The 15,954-nt window shown below is 37.7% G+C and overlaps 1 protein-coding gene across 2 annotated transcripts in view; it reads left to right on the top strand.

Annotated features, from left to right (window-relative positions):
- The window catches only part of PCCA (propionyl-CoA carboxylase subunit alpha), a 286,917-nt gene that overhangs the window by 160,545 nt on the left and 110,418 nt on the right, over positions 1-15,954 (top strand). For both annotated transcript variants that reach the window (XM_048072682.2, XM_066986247.1), the window contains exon 19: positions 14,550-14,652. In XM_048072682.2, coding sequence (XP_047928639.2) covers positions 14,550-14,652 — 103 coding nt within the window. The remainder of the gene's footprint in view (positions 1-14,549; positions 14,653-15,954) is intronic.

Genomic DNA, 15,954 nt, shown 5'->3' with positions numbered 1-15,954 from the left:
ACAAATTTTTCAAAGAAGGATTTTACATCCTATGCCTTTAATTATAATTAGAGGTATAGTGTTAAAGGCTTTTTATCAGTCACGTTCTATTCTCAATCATGTACGTATAAAAGATGTGAAAAAAAATGTATTTAATTTTAACAAGTGAAACATAAGAACTCACTGCGTTGTAAATAAGGTCAAACTCTACTCATTTATAATGAAATAAGCCCGCTATAAAGAAAATACTACTAATAAGCATTTTAACACTGAAATGCTAATTTTACAGAGCTTCTTGTTTGCAGAATAAATCATACGTATCTGGCTTTTTTTTTTTAAAGCAAAATATCATTACTGTATTAGCTGGACTGTTTGAGTTTGCATTTGATACAGCTCTCTTTTGAAGAGGCAGCTGCTTATTAGAGATCAGACCCATAAAGTTGACTTTGTTAGAATTTTTCTTTCAACAGCATACAGCTAACTATACAATACAGTTCCTTCTATTAATTTCCAAGCTTTCTGTCCAGTTTCCTTTTTTCCTAAGTTGTGCTATAAGCTACCAAATATTATTACCTGCCAAAAGTGGTTTGGCAGTGTTTTGTTACTGAATTTTGCCAAAAGGAGCCAAACATATGGTAACAGTTAATTTATTGGTTCTTCTAACCTCAAGGGAACTCTTACAGAGAGCATATTACCTTTTTATCTAACATATTTTAAATAAAAGAGCTGTTGGCTTGAAATTTGATATGCCAGTATAGAAGCTGACCTTCCTTGCAGTTATGCTTGATTCAGTCTTGTTTAAGGGTAAGATTAAAAGTGCAAATGTGTAAGATTGAGCTAAGGCTTCTTTCTGTTCAGTTTTTAAAGAGTCAGGTCACTTTTGCATAGTTTTAGTGTGTGTGCGTAAGTGAAAATGTTGAAGAAACATTTTCAGGAGAAAAATGAGTCCCGCGTTTCCTTCAGAAGTCCTGAGAGCTCTTTCTTCACTTTTTTGATAAGGCATTTCCTGATAGTGCATTACCAAGAGGCATCTTAAATATATATATATATATGTGTATATATATTAAAAAAAAAAAAAACAAACACAACCTCCCTCCCCCCAAAAACCACCACCAACAAACAAACAAAACCCAAGTATTTTTCACTTTTTTATATGTATTTTCCTAAGTAGGATCACAGGTCCATTTGTTGCTCTGTGACTGTGAAGGTTTGTCTAATTGTAATGGGAAAAGTATTTGAGAGGTAACACTGCTAATTGTGCTGTTATGTGCTGTCATGAAGTTGAGTTTGATGTCTTGCACAACTCAAAATCATCTGCTGATACGCTGTCTATATTTCAGGTAGCCCTTTTTCTTCTGCGTTGCATAGTTTGTATTCTTCTCTTCGTAACCTGATGTGGTGACTCTTAAAAACTACTTGAGTATGTCATAATATTTCAGATGAGATACTTAACATAGATGGTTAGATGGTGCCTTAAATGAAAAATATTCTGTCTTTTCTTGGCACATATTAAGTATTCAAAGGCCTGTATCTCCATTTAGACTGCCTGAATGACTTTTTCTTGTGTGATTATGAGCACTTCTTTAACATATTTCATAGATGGTTCTTCAGTGGTTTACTTCTTTGTGTAATTGGACGTGGTGCTTGGAGTTTGTTTTGGCTGTGGCTTCCCTTTAACATGTATCTTCAAAGCCTGGAGTGTGAGAAAGACTGGGCAGGAAAGAGCAGTGCAGAACCTGGCTCTTTTAAAACCAGGGATGTTTACCCAATGATTTAGAAAGAGGTGACACGTCTTTGTCCTGTCCTCTCTGTGGTGGTTCATAAAATTAAGTCTTGCTACAATTGTATTGGAAAAACAAAACAAAACAAACAAACAAAAAAACACGACTTTTTAAAAATCTGGAATACCTGTTAAATTTTATCCTCCCTAGGCTTCAAACTTCTTTTACCCCAGTGTTGTGGTATGTGTTCCCGAGGCTCCTCGCTCTGCCCTGGGTGGTGGTTTGATACACCTTGATCACGCAGTAGTAATTTTCTCCAGGTTCTGCTGCTCATTTTTCTACCAGGCACCGAAATTTAAAGCCGGGTCTTCATCTGGCTGTACCCAACTCTTATAGTTCTTTGATGAGGGAGATGCCATAAACCAACAGGTCTCCTATGTTCACTGCCTTGAATGAGTGGCAGCACTTCTTTTCTAAATCCTACATTTCCCCCCCACCCCAGTGCAGCAAATCCTTTTTTCTTTTACCCATATCCTTGGACAAATCACAGTCATTTAAAAACGTTTACTAACATCAGGGTCCACCTTACTCCTCTGTTAGCTGTGACTTTTCCACTCTTTGATCTCAGACATCACATTGTACAGGTTTCCTTTTCCCACGTCTTAACGCCTGTCTTAACTGAATCCTTCTGAGTGAATAGAGCGAATCTCTGTTTTAGTGATTTCCAAAATCGTGGAAGTTTTATGGCCATTTAAGCCTGCGTCTCCTCACGCTAGGCACTGCAGCACCATTCCACAGCTCTCATCTCTTCAGCCTCCTCAGCTTTCAGTAACTCACACGTGCCTTCACAGAAGCCAGGGGCAGTGAGAGCCGATCGCCTTTCTTGCTGTTCCGCCCTTAGAAAACTTGGATTGCTGTGAGAAATTTCCATGCCTGTAAAGCTGGCAGGGTCAGCTCGTCTCAAACAGGATAGCCCAGAAGGGGCTGCAGGCATTTGCATTTTAGAAAAACTACGTTGGATGTGGGTGCAGAGATTTTGGGCTTAGAGGGAACGTGGCTGTCATTGTGTACAGGTTCCCTCAGCACAGCACAAAGGAAGGGTTGGAATTGAAGAAGTTGTGAGAACTGTTTCTGAACATCTTCCTACAACGTCTGCTCTCAGCTGCTGGTCACTGCCCCTGAATGTGCATTTTAAAAGTATTTTGGTTCTTCCCTTGCATTCATTTGTTCCTTTGCTGATTACTGGTAGTGCTGCACATAAATTTCTGTGAGATAGCAGGGGACATGGTTACACTGGATCAAAACCAGCTAAGTAGTGTATGCCACGTCATGTTTGTGCAACAATCTTACCTTACATTTTCTATAAAATGTCTATTTTCTCTGTGTCAGAAGAAACAGACGAGTTGTTTGCTGATGGTTGTTTGCATTTTTCTCCAAACACTTTTATTCTATACAGTTTTACATACCAGTTTAGAGAAAAAAAAAGTGCTATCTTTTAAAACTGTGCAATCATTTTAACTAAATAATAATTGGATTTGTAAGAAAATATGTTTAAAGAAAAGTGTCTTCTATACTATATAAAATATACAGCACAAGGTATATATGTACCATGTTTATATGTATACACCATACATATATATATAAGATATATATATATATCACTATGTAGTGTGAAAAACATGTTTGGTATTTTGGAAATTTATTTCTTTGATTTGCAAATTGCCAGACTACCTTGATTTAGTGCTAATTGCAAAGGCAAGGAAGGAGAGGGAACTTCTGGGTAAGTATATTGGAGAAGTGTGACTAGATCCTTGTCCTTCTTATACCTCATTTATTTGCTGTGGATCACTGAATATTAGACTAGATGGAAATTTGGTTCTCCCAATATGGCTAGTTTTGTGTTCCCATGCTATCTTGGGTATGATTCTCCCCAGATAAACACAGAGGACTCTTAAGTAGAAAACCCACTTTCTGGTAGTCATTATATGCAGTTGTGTTACTGCCACTCTTTGGGTCCATCCCATCTGCACAGTTAGTGGGCAGAAGTTTTGTTTGTTAATACTGAGCATAAAACATTAGGTGTTACAAATACTTTAGTATCTTTTCCCGGATCTTATTTTTGTCCTTCACAAATAATAACCCTAATTTAACTAATCGTTTATTCTGAAATTCTTTCATTCACATCTGTTGCACATAGCTTTAGCTAATTAGGAAACCTGCACACCATTTTTTATGTTGGCTTTCTTCTCTATATTTGTGAACAATAGCAGGTGTCCTATTAAAAGGATGAAAATCTATGGAGTGAAGTAGAGATTTGTCTTTTGAATGCATATGATTTTGTTAAATAATTAGAGCTTGGGTTTCTGTGGGCCAGATTCATAGTACTAAGTGGTGTAATAAATACAGATGAGTGTCACCTAAAGGTAGTTCGGCCTATCTGAGGTCTAACTCCTTGTGGAGAGGCACCTTTCTCTCTTCATTGTTTATAAATAAATGGTTAATATCAGGTAGCTAAAGCTCAGTGGTTTGAACTCAGGATGTAAGCTAAAGGTGCAGTAGAAGATCTATTGATGGTAATGTGAGTCATTGGAGCTCTGTTATATGCTATAATTGTCTAGATGTGAAGAATTAGTACTTCCTGAAGATACGCATGTTTTATGTTATCTAATATAATTTAATTTTTAATGAACTCTTGGGGTTTTTCATCTTCTATTTTTTCTTACTAACCTAACAGAATTAGTGGCATTAATCTGTTCAACAGGAATGTAGTGCACAAGAAATAGAGAACAAAGCTTTAAAATCTATGAGACATTACTTTTTTTTTTTTAACATCAGGTAGAGGAAGTAGCTGTTACGTTGTCTGCTAGACATTGGCTTGAGTACCTCTAGCCAAATGCTCTGGTCAGATTTGTCTTTGGTTTGATAGTGCATCGCTGATGCTTGTGCTGTCATCCAACACCAGTTCTTATGTATGCATTAAAGATGCATATTTTTGTAAAGATTCCAGAAAAATATATTGTCGCAAATGATTATCATTTTATGATATTAATCATATTTAATGATATTAAATTTCTTTAAATATTTTTGAATTAAATCTTTAAACATTTTTGAATTAAACTTAGTCATATTTAATGATATTAAATTATGTATATTGTTGCAATTCCGTGTTAGCTTCCGTTTCGTACACTACGGCATATAGGATGGCCAGTAAGGGAAAATCTGATCATCCTTTTCTGGGATTGTGTACCATCTTGAATGTGTATCCCACGTATTTCCTGAGTTAAGCCTCATGGAGAAAAATCACAACAGAGCAAATATGATCAGTACAGCTGTATTACAAAAGTGATTTCAGGCATGAGATGATTAAGCTGTTAGATGCACTCTTTTGGCTCCGCTGCAACCAAGTTTGCAGGAGGTGGTCAGTTTTGTGATGGGTGAGCTCTAACAACACTTGGAAATCATGCTGAAGCCTGCTGTGTTATGTTTTCCAAGATGCACAAAAAAATAGTAGCATTCTTTTTTATTTATTTTTTTTAAATAATGACCTTCAGGGTATTGCACAGGTGATGGGCTAAGTCAAATCATAGGTACTACAAAATGTGGCAGAGAGAAAACTATTCCATATTTCTGGCAATATGAACTGGTTTTAGTAGACTGACAGATTAAAAAGGGACTGTAGTGAAAGAACTAAATGAAACCACTAAATATGGGAAAAATAGAAGTCTTTACGTGGTTTTTAATAACAGCCTCAAAAGGTTATTTGGAGGTAGTGTTTTATAGAAGACATTTTCAGTTTGGTTCGAAGACAGGTTTTGTTTGTTAGCTTAATATAATTTATAATTTTTCATTAGTTTGCATACTGTATTCCCTGTGGGCCTTTTAGAAGGTTGATGCTCTTACCCCCAGTGTTTTTGCCAAGTTTCCTCAGAGATGGCCTTATTCTGACACCTTCCCTGTCTGTTGACTGTAATAGCTCTCACTCATGATCTTCTTGATTTAGTAAATTGAACAGGTGCTGACAGGTTTCACTGTATTGGGCCACATACCATTTATTCTTCAAAGAAATGCTGCATTTCAGTCAGATGTCGCTGGCTATAATGGTGGGTATGACAGTCTGCGGGTGCAGGTGTGCATCTCTGAATATGAAAGATAGGTTAATGTGTTTTGGGGGGATTAACCTTGTAAATTACTCATAGTTGGCAAAACAGTGATGTGTTAAAGAAGGTAACTTTTAACAGGATAAGGATAGGATAACTGGCATGTTAAAGTTTTTTTCAAATTGAAAGCTTTACATTTGATTTGCATATAAATATTTTGTCTTCCAAACTGGCAGAATGATTTTTCAAAAGTGCTGCACTGAACAAGGGGTTTTGAGCCCGAATCTTGGAAACAAGTGTCGGTTTATCTTTTAAACTGTGGGCTGATAACCAAACTGAATATGGAGCTTACGGTTTTGGAGGAGTGCGGATGCATAAATTGTCATTAAGGTCAGTACAAGTGGCTTTCTGGTTCGTGCTGAGGAGCAGATACTCTCACTATGTGTGTTTGGCTTCAGATTAGTTCTGGTCTAGTGCTATGTGCCCATTTGTAGCTATATGGGTGCACTTCTGTCGTGCTTGTGTCGGGCAAGGATCTGCTTCCTATGCCCAGAGTCTGTTCTGCAGCGTGAATCAAAGCTTAGTAGGTGGAGGTGACTGGGGTAATTTGTTTCAAGAACTAAAACACTGTTTTCACACCCATAGTATGTTATTTTGATTACTTCTGAGATTGCATACTCTACAGAGTTCTTGTGTAAAAGTAGGTGAATAACTGAAATTTGAATTCTGAGAAAAGGAAGGAAGGATTAAAGTAGCAAATGTGTTTTGAATTCACATTTACAGCAGTTGATAGCAATTTAGTTCAAAATTAGTAGGCTACATTAATTAACAGGCCAATTTCACTATTGGATGATGACAGGAAGCCTAACACAGAATTTGCCCGGGTGTCTTTTAAAAATAAAAATAAAAATTAAGTATAGAAAATTGCCTTGTGCATAGATGTAAAATTGAATAACTCTTACCTTATCAAACCTATCAGTAGATAATCTTTTAATTATTTCATCTCCGTTTCATATTAGTAGTTTAGAAATTGCTTGTTTTCAGTTTTTAATATGCACAGGAAACCTGTAATATTCTAAAAACGCAAAGTGAAAAATAGCGCATTATTGCTGGGCACAGCCGTTGTTTGAATGGAGGTGCAGGGAGCAGGCTGCCCAGCAGCTACATCCCAGTGCCATCGCACCGTACGGGAGGATATAACTGCTACTGGGTGATGCTAACCGAAGAGCTGTGGTCCTCCTTACGGCATCACAGCAAGTTGTTCTGAAGCTTTTTGAGCATTAAAAGAAAGCAAGGTAATTATTGTAAGACTGTTCCTAAATACTTGCACAATAAGAGAAATAAACTTCCTTGTTCAATATGGAAAATTTGTACAGGAAAAGAGATGTTTGTCTTCTTGTAGAGTGTATTATTATTATTATATGCGTGCAAGGCCAAACCCATATTAAAAATGAAGAATGCAACAGTATTTGCTAGACAGAAACACAGTTGTTGAATTAAATATTTTAATGGATGAGAAATTGCCCCAAACTTTTTTTTGATGACGAAGATTTTTAGATTTTTCTTTTCTGTATCGTAGTTTTCAGTACAAGTCAATATTGCTGACTGATCTTATTAAAAACACCTGCTTCCAAGTAGTTCCTTTTTTTTCATAAATAGTTCTGCTGATTTAGGAAAGATGCTTTGAAAGAACAAATCAAAAGTGCAGACTTGTAAATTACATGGAAAATAAACAACTTTTCTCTGTGTTTGTGAACATATGATTTGAATAATGCCTTTATGACTTAAAGCCAGGTTTTCCACCTTTCTTATCGGAAGCAGTGGGGGCATGTGCTATAACTTCCCTTTGGAAGGCAGGTCAGAGAAGACTGTATGGAAGGAGTTCATCATGCCCTTCTCTCACCCTTGTCTTGTCAATTCAACCACAGTGCTCCCTTTGCTCTCTCCCTTACACACAAGATTTGAAGCTTCCTTGCTTCTCATCTCACAAATACTTGCAATGAGACAATGAGCACCATCTCACCCAGCATTAATGCTTGTGGTGTTTACTTTTTCCAAGAGCAACCAAATACTAAAGTAGGCTCTGACATGCTATAGGAGGAAGTTAGTTTCAGGTATCAAGTACATTTATTTATTTGTGATTTTCAAGGTATGCTGACATTTGTTGAAGGACTGGGCAGTGTGACCCTCCTCTGAAATCGAGAGGTCTCAGGTTGTACTTGCAGCTCCCTGCATTGCTTTGTGTTTCATCCAATTTATTAAATGCAAAGTGCATAAAAAGTTTCCTGGAATAGGACCAAGTACCAAAACTCTTTGTCCTGGGGGATGCATCATCAGGCTGTAAAGCTGTATTTTCTGTATCTCAGTCTTCAAACAGAGGTTGGCCGAGCATTGGAACAGGCTGCCCAGGGATGTGGTGGACTCCCCGTTCCCGGAGGTATTGAAGAGATGTGTGGATGTGGCACTGAGGGACGTGGTTTAGAGGTGGAACTCAGTAGGTCAAACTGATGCTTGGGCACGATGATCTGGAAGGTCTTTTCCCACCTGTGACTCTCTCATTCCATCCTTCCGTCAGCAGGGCAGGATGGTGAGTTCCCCCCCAGTGCCTGCCTGGACACTGGCTTCTTGCTCTTGGGAGATGAGAGGTAGATTTCAACCCTCATAGGCTGAGGTAGGTTGATAACCCAAGTCTTTCATTCTCTGGGTGTATGTACTGCAAGCATGAATTTGCTATAGCAAGATGGGCAGCAGCGTAAATCCTACTTCCTTTTCCTCATAGATTGAAAACTAAGAGCCACGAAAGACTTTTCAAGAGGCTTAGAATTTGTTGATGTTAGCCTGCATACTCAGAGCACGGGTCTTCTCCTTAAGGCTACGGACACAACGTTGGCAGAGGAGCCCTGAGTTCCCGGACGCCTGCTAGGCCGATCGGGAAGCTAGCTGTGAAGCAGGCGAGCCGGAGCAACGCGGTTTGCAGGCCCCGAGCCCTGCGTGCTTCGAGACCTTCAAAGCGAAAGAGGGTAAGCCAGGGTGAGCTCAGGTTGTCTGCAGGGTTACTCGTCAGTTAAATGAAGACAAAAAAGTGGTTGAGCCACACACTTAGATCTGGGTAGCTAAATTCACCCTGGATTTATAGGACCTAGGTTTAACCATTTCATTACTTAGCTTTGATCTGGGATTCGCTGATGAAGGTGCTGGAGGTTTTCAGTGGACATTGCATTGCAGGTCTTTATGTCAATCCCCAAAAAGGCTTCTGTTAAATGAAAAGGAAGCATCCAGATGTGCATTACTTTGAATCAAAGCACACTTCACTCCATAGTATTTTTTTAGAACAATGCTTTCTATTTTACAGTTTACCTCCCATGTAATTTTATTTTTTCTAGTGGTCACTATTCAGATATAGTACACGGCTATAACTATGCGTTTGTTATTGATCTAAATTTAATATGTAAGAAAATGCAATATAAAACCATTTTGACGTAACCATTTTGACATAATCATTGAGTAATTCAGCCTTTGTCTGATAGCTGGCACACAGGCTAGTAGAGGTTTTTATTTTGTATGACATATGCAGAACTATAATTTAGTCTGATGATGGTATACTTTCATACTCTTGGTGAAAGGTGTATGTGTGCATAATGCATGCATAAAGTAGAAAGAAGGGAAACCCATTTTTAGGTATAGATGCATCAATCTGAATATATGCAGAAACGTGTGTGAATATATGTAGAAAATATTTCAAATTGCTGAATAAAATATTCCCATAAAATATTCCCAGATTCTTAGGTTCCTTTCACATAATTTTTAGTTCTTAAAATAATCATGTGAAAGTGCTGCTTTTATCTTCTCTGTGCAACGATGAACTTTTATGTTGGAAAGTGTTGAAAGTACTCAGATAGTAAAGCTTAGATTTTTGTTTTGTTTGGCAGTACACTTCTGTTTAGAATTCTTTTAATCTATCCATTCCCTGCTTTTATATTCATCTGATAGTTGAAGGTTCTCTGAAGGATATTTCTTTGTATATGAACTTATTAAACCAATAATGCTCAAAAGTATATGATTTACAACTTTTATTTTTATTTTTTTACATCACAAGATAGACTCCTGTTTGAGTTGTTAAATTTCTATTTGCCTTTCTTGAGTTTTTTTTTTTTTTCTGGGGGGGGAGTATGGAGAAAATAAGAAACAATTTATATGGTAGATCTAAAGTTTCATTAAAATTGCTTATGCCCTGTCCCAGGCATTTTAAGTGGGCCATCTGTCTAAACATCTCTCCATTTTTTTCTGATCATTTCCTCGACTTATTCATGAGCCATGGGAGGGCTCCTTTGTAGTCTCCATGTAGCTGGTTCAGTCTACCCCCACTGAATACATCTATGTGCTTGCATAACATATCTTTTCACAGTGCTGGAAATTCTCTGAACTTGGTTCAGATGAATGGCCCACTTTCTGAAGGTCTTTTTTTCTCCCCCTGCAAAGATTTGTATGCAGAAACTGACCTTGGTGGCTACAGAATCCAGCACATTATTCTTGATCATTTTACAGGCCACCTGCTGTGAAAGTTATGATGAAGGATTTCTTAATGATTCTTTGACCATTAACATTGTTTTAAGTCAATATTTCACTTTTATTTAACTGCTGAATAGGTAATTGCACATTTGAAAAGCAGCTTTATGGAGTGTCATATAATTTGGTCTTCAAATACTTGTAATCTTTCATAACTGGAGAGTTTGTTATGATAGTTGGCGATTTCTCTGCCTTTACCTAAAGTATTATGCAGCAAAAATATCAGAAGTAAAGAGAATTTGTAAGTTTTCCCCAGCATTAGAACTCACATTTTGAATTGGAAGAAAAAAAAAATCCATACGCTATTTCCTGACCCTTTAGGAGCTGGTGACATTTATCATAGCTCATTACATCATCATCAGTAATCGGGAGAGGGAAGTTTATTTGCCACAAACTGCAGAAAATTGTGGTTTTATTGAGTCCCTTCTATCCGATTGGTTGATGACAATCAAAATGGACAGACTGGGGCAGAGTTATTACTTGACTTGCTTTTGTGACTGTCTGTTTTCTTTCGTTATTTGTTTTTGACTAGAATAGATAATAGTTTAACTAGTGTCTGTTTTCCATGAGCACAGTATGTGTCGAGCTAAAATTTTTAGCAGTTGTCTGTTTCTCTCACTGAAAATTTGGAAGGAAAGCAGGAGTTGTGATTGCTGCGTTTTTATAAAGTGTCTCTTTTTCTTTCGTGGCAGTTGAGGGTAAAAGGGACGTAATACACTGTGCTGTGCATGAAATAAATGATGAGACCATGACATCATCTGCAGTTGAACAAATAGTGACAGAGATGGAAAATAAATAAACGACTAAGCAGGCAAATGGTGCTGTTCTGCTTCTCACACCACTTACAGATTTTTATAATTTACACGGTTTAGCTTAATACTTTATGGCTTAGAGCTACGCCATCCACCTTCCTCTTAGTATGTGCCCCATTAGCTTGTGATAGCTTCCCTTTGGAAGGCAGGTCAGAGAAGACTGCATGGAAGAGGAATTAGTTCATCGCGCCCTCCTCTCACCCTTGTCCTGTCGGTGCAGTCCCAGTGCTCTGTTTGCTCTCTCCGTCTCCTTGTGTATAATGCTAGCAAGGGAAAACACCACACAGTTCTCTGTGGCCCCGCTTCCTGTTCACCCAGCACTCATCTTGTTGCTAAACCTGTGTTTGTTCCTGCAGCCAACGATCTCCACACATAGAGTCATTTCTTTGATGTTTCATATGCTAGAGCTGGAAGAAGAACGAGAGGGCACGTTTGAACCCTGTGATTCTGAATCTGAGATTGGGGTGAAAGCAGCTTAGATACTTGGCCTTGTTAATGATGGTAAAAATGACGCTATTTTGTCTTACAGCATTTTCTTCTGTAAGTAGAATATCTCAGATTTCAGCTTGGTGTGTAGAATTTTTAAAGTTACACATCTTTGAAAACAACCAGAAATTTGGGAGTTTTGTTACCAACTAGTGGAAAACATATTCAGTAGTCCTGATGTTTTCTTGATGTTTTCTCTTTGGGTGGCTTAGAAGAGTTCTCAGCTAAGGAAGCAAACTTGCCCGAGAACAGTGTGGCTATTTCCCCTGCACTTGGACTTCTCATATATTCAAAAAACCAAACCACAAACAAAACACCGAAGCCCCCTTTCTTAGCCTGGTAGAAACTCTGGCATCTTTGAAGCAGTTCACAGACTGGATCAGCTTTCAACCTGTTGACATCCGAGAAGGTTGGATTGGACTTTGATCCTTACTTTTGAACTTTGTGATCCTTAAAAAAAAACAACCCTACACACAAAAACAAAACCAAACAACCAAAACTAACAACAACAAAACACACACACAAAAAAACCCACACCAGCAAACCTAAAACAACAAATCGCTCAATCCCATTAAAATGGAGTCTATTACTACAAAGTAGTTTATCTGAAAGGAATTTGATTTAATGAAGAAAAAGCAGAATTCTTATGAGAATAATTAATACCGTACGTATCCATCTTAGTGAATAAAACTGTAGATTACAGTTAAAAAGCCAGAAACATTTGGTTAGCAAAGCTGAAAAACGCGAGAGGATCCAGCAATTCCAGGAGGGATGTAAAACTTGCAGTGGACTTTGGTATTAGATACAGCTCTGGACCTTGCCCTCCTGACCACCAGTGTTGCAGAGAGAGGAATTATATGCCTGTGGGGCAGTTTGAAACCCCGGAAAAGCAGTGATCATAGCCATGCCTTTCAAGAGGCATGCATCCTGTTTGGAGATACACTTGACAAAGCTCAGCAAGACAGGCCCGAACAAAAATAATCCCTGCTGGAGAACAAGACTGTCTTTCCTTTGATGGCCAGCGGCCAGACCCATGAGGTCACTTCCAGTCAAATGCAATATGAAGCAGGGCCATGCCAGCAGGGTTATAAGGAATCTCATGCCACCAATGAAGCAGATCTACTAAAATGTGTTTGAGATGAGGTCTTACCACTTATACGAGAAATATGAAGTTGCTATAAACTACTAAATCTTGTTGTTTATTTTAATAGAATACTATCTAGAATTTAGACAAGTTCTGTCAATAACCCCTTACATTCCTCCTTACTCCTGGTGCTCTGATGCCAGGAAATGCAATGAAAATATCTCTCCGCCTGCTACCTGTCAAGGAAATTCCTCAGTTCCTCTTCTTCAGGAACTCCAGTGTCTGTAGTGTTTCCTATCAGCCAGTGTCAATGTTTTGGTGACATAAAGGAATTTTAAGATGAGGTGCTGAGAAGTGTCATTGCATCCAATAAGCCATAGATATTTCCTCAAATTTGTTGTTTTCACAATGGTCTCTATGTTAAATGCAGAAAGTAATGCTTGGCTTCATTAGTATGGGAATAGGCTATTTTCAATATCTGTGACTCATGAACTTTGCAGGTAGTGTTAGAGGTGAGCTAAGATGTTTGGTGAAAGTTGGTGTAAACTCTACTTGGCTTGGACTAATGATAAATGTATCTATTATTTTAGCTAGTACATTTAATGTTTCACTTTTCCTCTTTTCGGTCATGTTGCAAAGCACAATTTTTGGAAACTCTTTGCCTGATTAGCTACCTGAATGTGTATTTGCCTCGATTTTAGAAGTTTAAAAAACCCAACCTTCTTAAAGGAAATGCCTAAATCCTTAGCAAGCCAGTGTGTTGTCCTTGCCTTAGGCAGAAAGCTTCTCCTCCTGTGGCCTCTGGAGGTCTCTCAGGTGCTTCTCCCTGTTGATTCAATAGACAAGCTGAGCGCTTCCTTTGGGTGAGATGTGGTTCACTGGGCACCTGAATCCTCAGCAGACTGCGTGTGACACAATCCAGAAAAATGTATTTCCATGTTTTAAGAGATTGAAGGCTGCACTGAAATAGGGTAGGGTAGTAAGTTGTAGTAAGTACGGAGTTGAAGTACAAAGTTGAAGAGACTTTGGAAGCTAGGATGAGGGAAAAAAAACAAAGTTATACATTTTAAATAAAATATCTGGCAATTACTTATTTCACCCTGAATTAGCAAGAATGATATTTCAGGTCTGATTCCCTCGATGCCAGGTGAGCTTCTTTAACCTGAAGTTGAAAAGGTTCATGGTTCTTGTATTACCTGATAACTGATGCAGCCACAGACTGCTGCAGGAATAGGTATAACGCTGCACATGGGTTGTGATACACCTTTATTTTTCTGTTTGCTTGAAGGACTCTGTGGATGAAATGCTGTTAAAATGTACATTAATTATAAAATTATGTGTATTAATGGTTTGGCTGAATCTTTTGTGTCTAATTGGATTTTAATTAAGGTTTACTGAGGATGAGATGAAGGGAATAGTGATTATATTTTGCCCTTAGAAAGAATGCTGCAGCTATTGCTGTTGCTATTCTTCTGCCAACCCACTTTCTCATCTGCTTTTCATCCTGTTTGAACTAATTCTGTAGTGAGTGCTGGCTGTATTCAAGAGCCTCCTATAACTCTATCAGCATACCCAGTGTGTCAAGGCAAGTCTAGAAAGAAATTAGAGTGTATTTTCTCCTCATACACCATTTGACAGAAAAATGTATCCAATATTTTTTTCAAGTATGATCTCCAACTGTGTCTATAGATTAATGATGTTTTATATCCTTCATGACCATCCTATGAGGAAAGCGCTTCTGGTTAAAATGGGAGAAGCATGAAATCTCTGTTAAAAATTCTTCTTCTGTCTGTTTCTTTTTTAGAATTCCTATTGCTAAATCAAAGAGAAGTAGCTGGGAGCTTTCTGTGCATCTAGGAGATGGAATTTACCCTGTTGAAGTTTCAAAGGATGGCTCATCATTTTCTGTAAGTTCTGCTCATTTTCCAAGAAATTTGTTGCATTGGAACAATATACGTTATCCTTGACTCCTACTGCAATTCTCTATCTGTTCAGTGACCAAACTGGCTGTTTGCTTTGTCTTTAGTAGACATAACCGTGAATTACAAAACAAGACTCGTTATGTTAATTAAATAGTACTAGTGTACAAAGATTTTTGTCTTCCTGTGTCTGTGGAACATTTTTGTATCCACTTGTTTCTTAAATTACTTTTCTAATTAACAACCCTGTTTTGTGTCGTGTTTGGAAGTGAGGCCTTATGCTTCCATTGTAAATATTTAAGAGCAAGAAAATAACTGCAATGTTGAGAAACATTACATTAGCTTAAGTTAGTGATTAAAAAAACAAATCAAAGAACTGAGCAAGTTGAATATATAATCATATTGGAATGGAATTATTCAGCACCTCAGTGGTAAAACTGCATGCAGGCATAGTAAAATGCCAGTATTTCAAGATATGCCCAGATCACTTCAGATGCATATGTATTAACTACTGTTTTACAAATATTTTAAGATAATTACTTAAACACTTAATATTGTTGACATGAAAGGTGGAAAGAGAGAGCATGACAACAGAACAATGGTAATGCTGTGTTCAGTAGTTCAGCTGTTCAGTAGATCAAAGCTAAGATGCAAGCTGGTTGAATTGTATTGAGACAGTAGATATATAGAGAGAATTACTTCTTAAGTCCATTAATGGTAATTTCATAATCAAACAGATTTTTAAAAATAGACAGCTGACTTGCATAATATCTGTTGACTCCTAGGCAGAAATTTTCAAAGGAGTCTGAAGAAGTCAGTTTTTCTTAGAATCGTTGAAATACAGGACTGTGAGGAACCTCAGGTGTCTTTGTCTGCCTCTGACAGCTGTTTACTCTTCTTGCCAGTCTTTACTGAGGAATGTTCTGCAACATCTGCTCCGTGATATTTTTATAGTTGTGATGTTCAAAATCACAAGATTTTTTTTTTTGAAAAAGGATATTTAAATGACAATTTAAGTCAGTTACGTTTTTAGGTGGTTATTTTCACTTAAATTTCTTTTTTAACACTACCTCTATCTCTGTCACATTGTATTTCACACACACTCCTGGTGACTGTGAGAGAAAAGTGTGAGTAGAGACCAGGAACACTTTCTGTCCACATGCATCATAGGCGCACAGAAAGAAATGATGTGGACAAGATCAGCACTAGTAGTTAGCACCTTTTAAAATTCTGTCTTGCAAATATACTACTTGAAGTCTGAAATATGGAGTTCATTTTAGCTGTCATGTT

This window comes from Anser cygnoides, chromosome 1 (assembly GCF_040182565.1).
Source record: "Anser cygnoides isolate HZ-2024a breed goose chromosome 1, Taihu_goose_T2T_genome, whole genome shotgun sequence".
Lineage (NCBI taxonomy): Eukaryota > Metazoa > Chordata > Aves > Anseriformes > Anatidae > Anser > Anser cygnoides.
The sequence above is the reverse complement of the archived record's forward strand: the minus strand, read 5'-3'. Positions and strand labels throughout refer to the sequence as shown.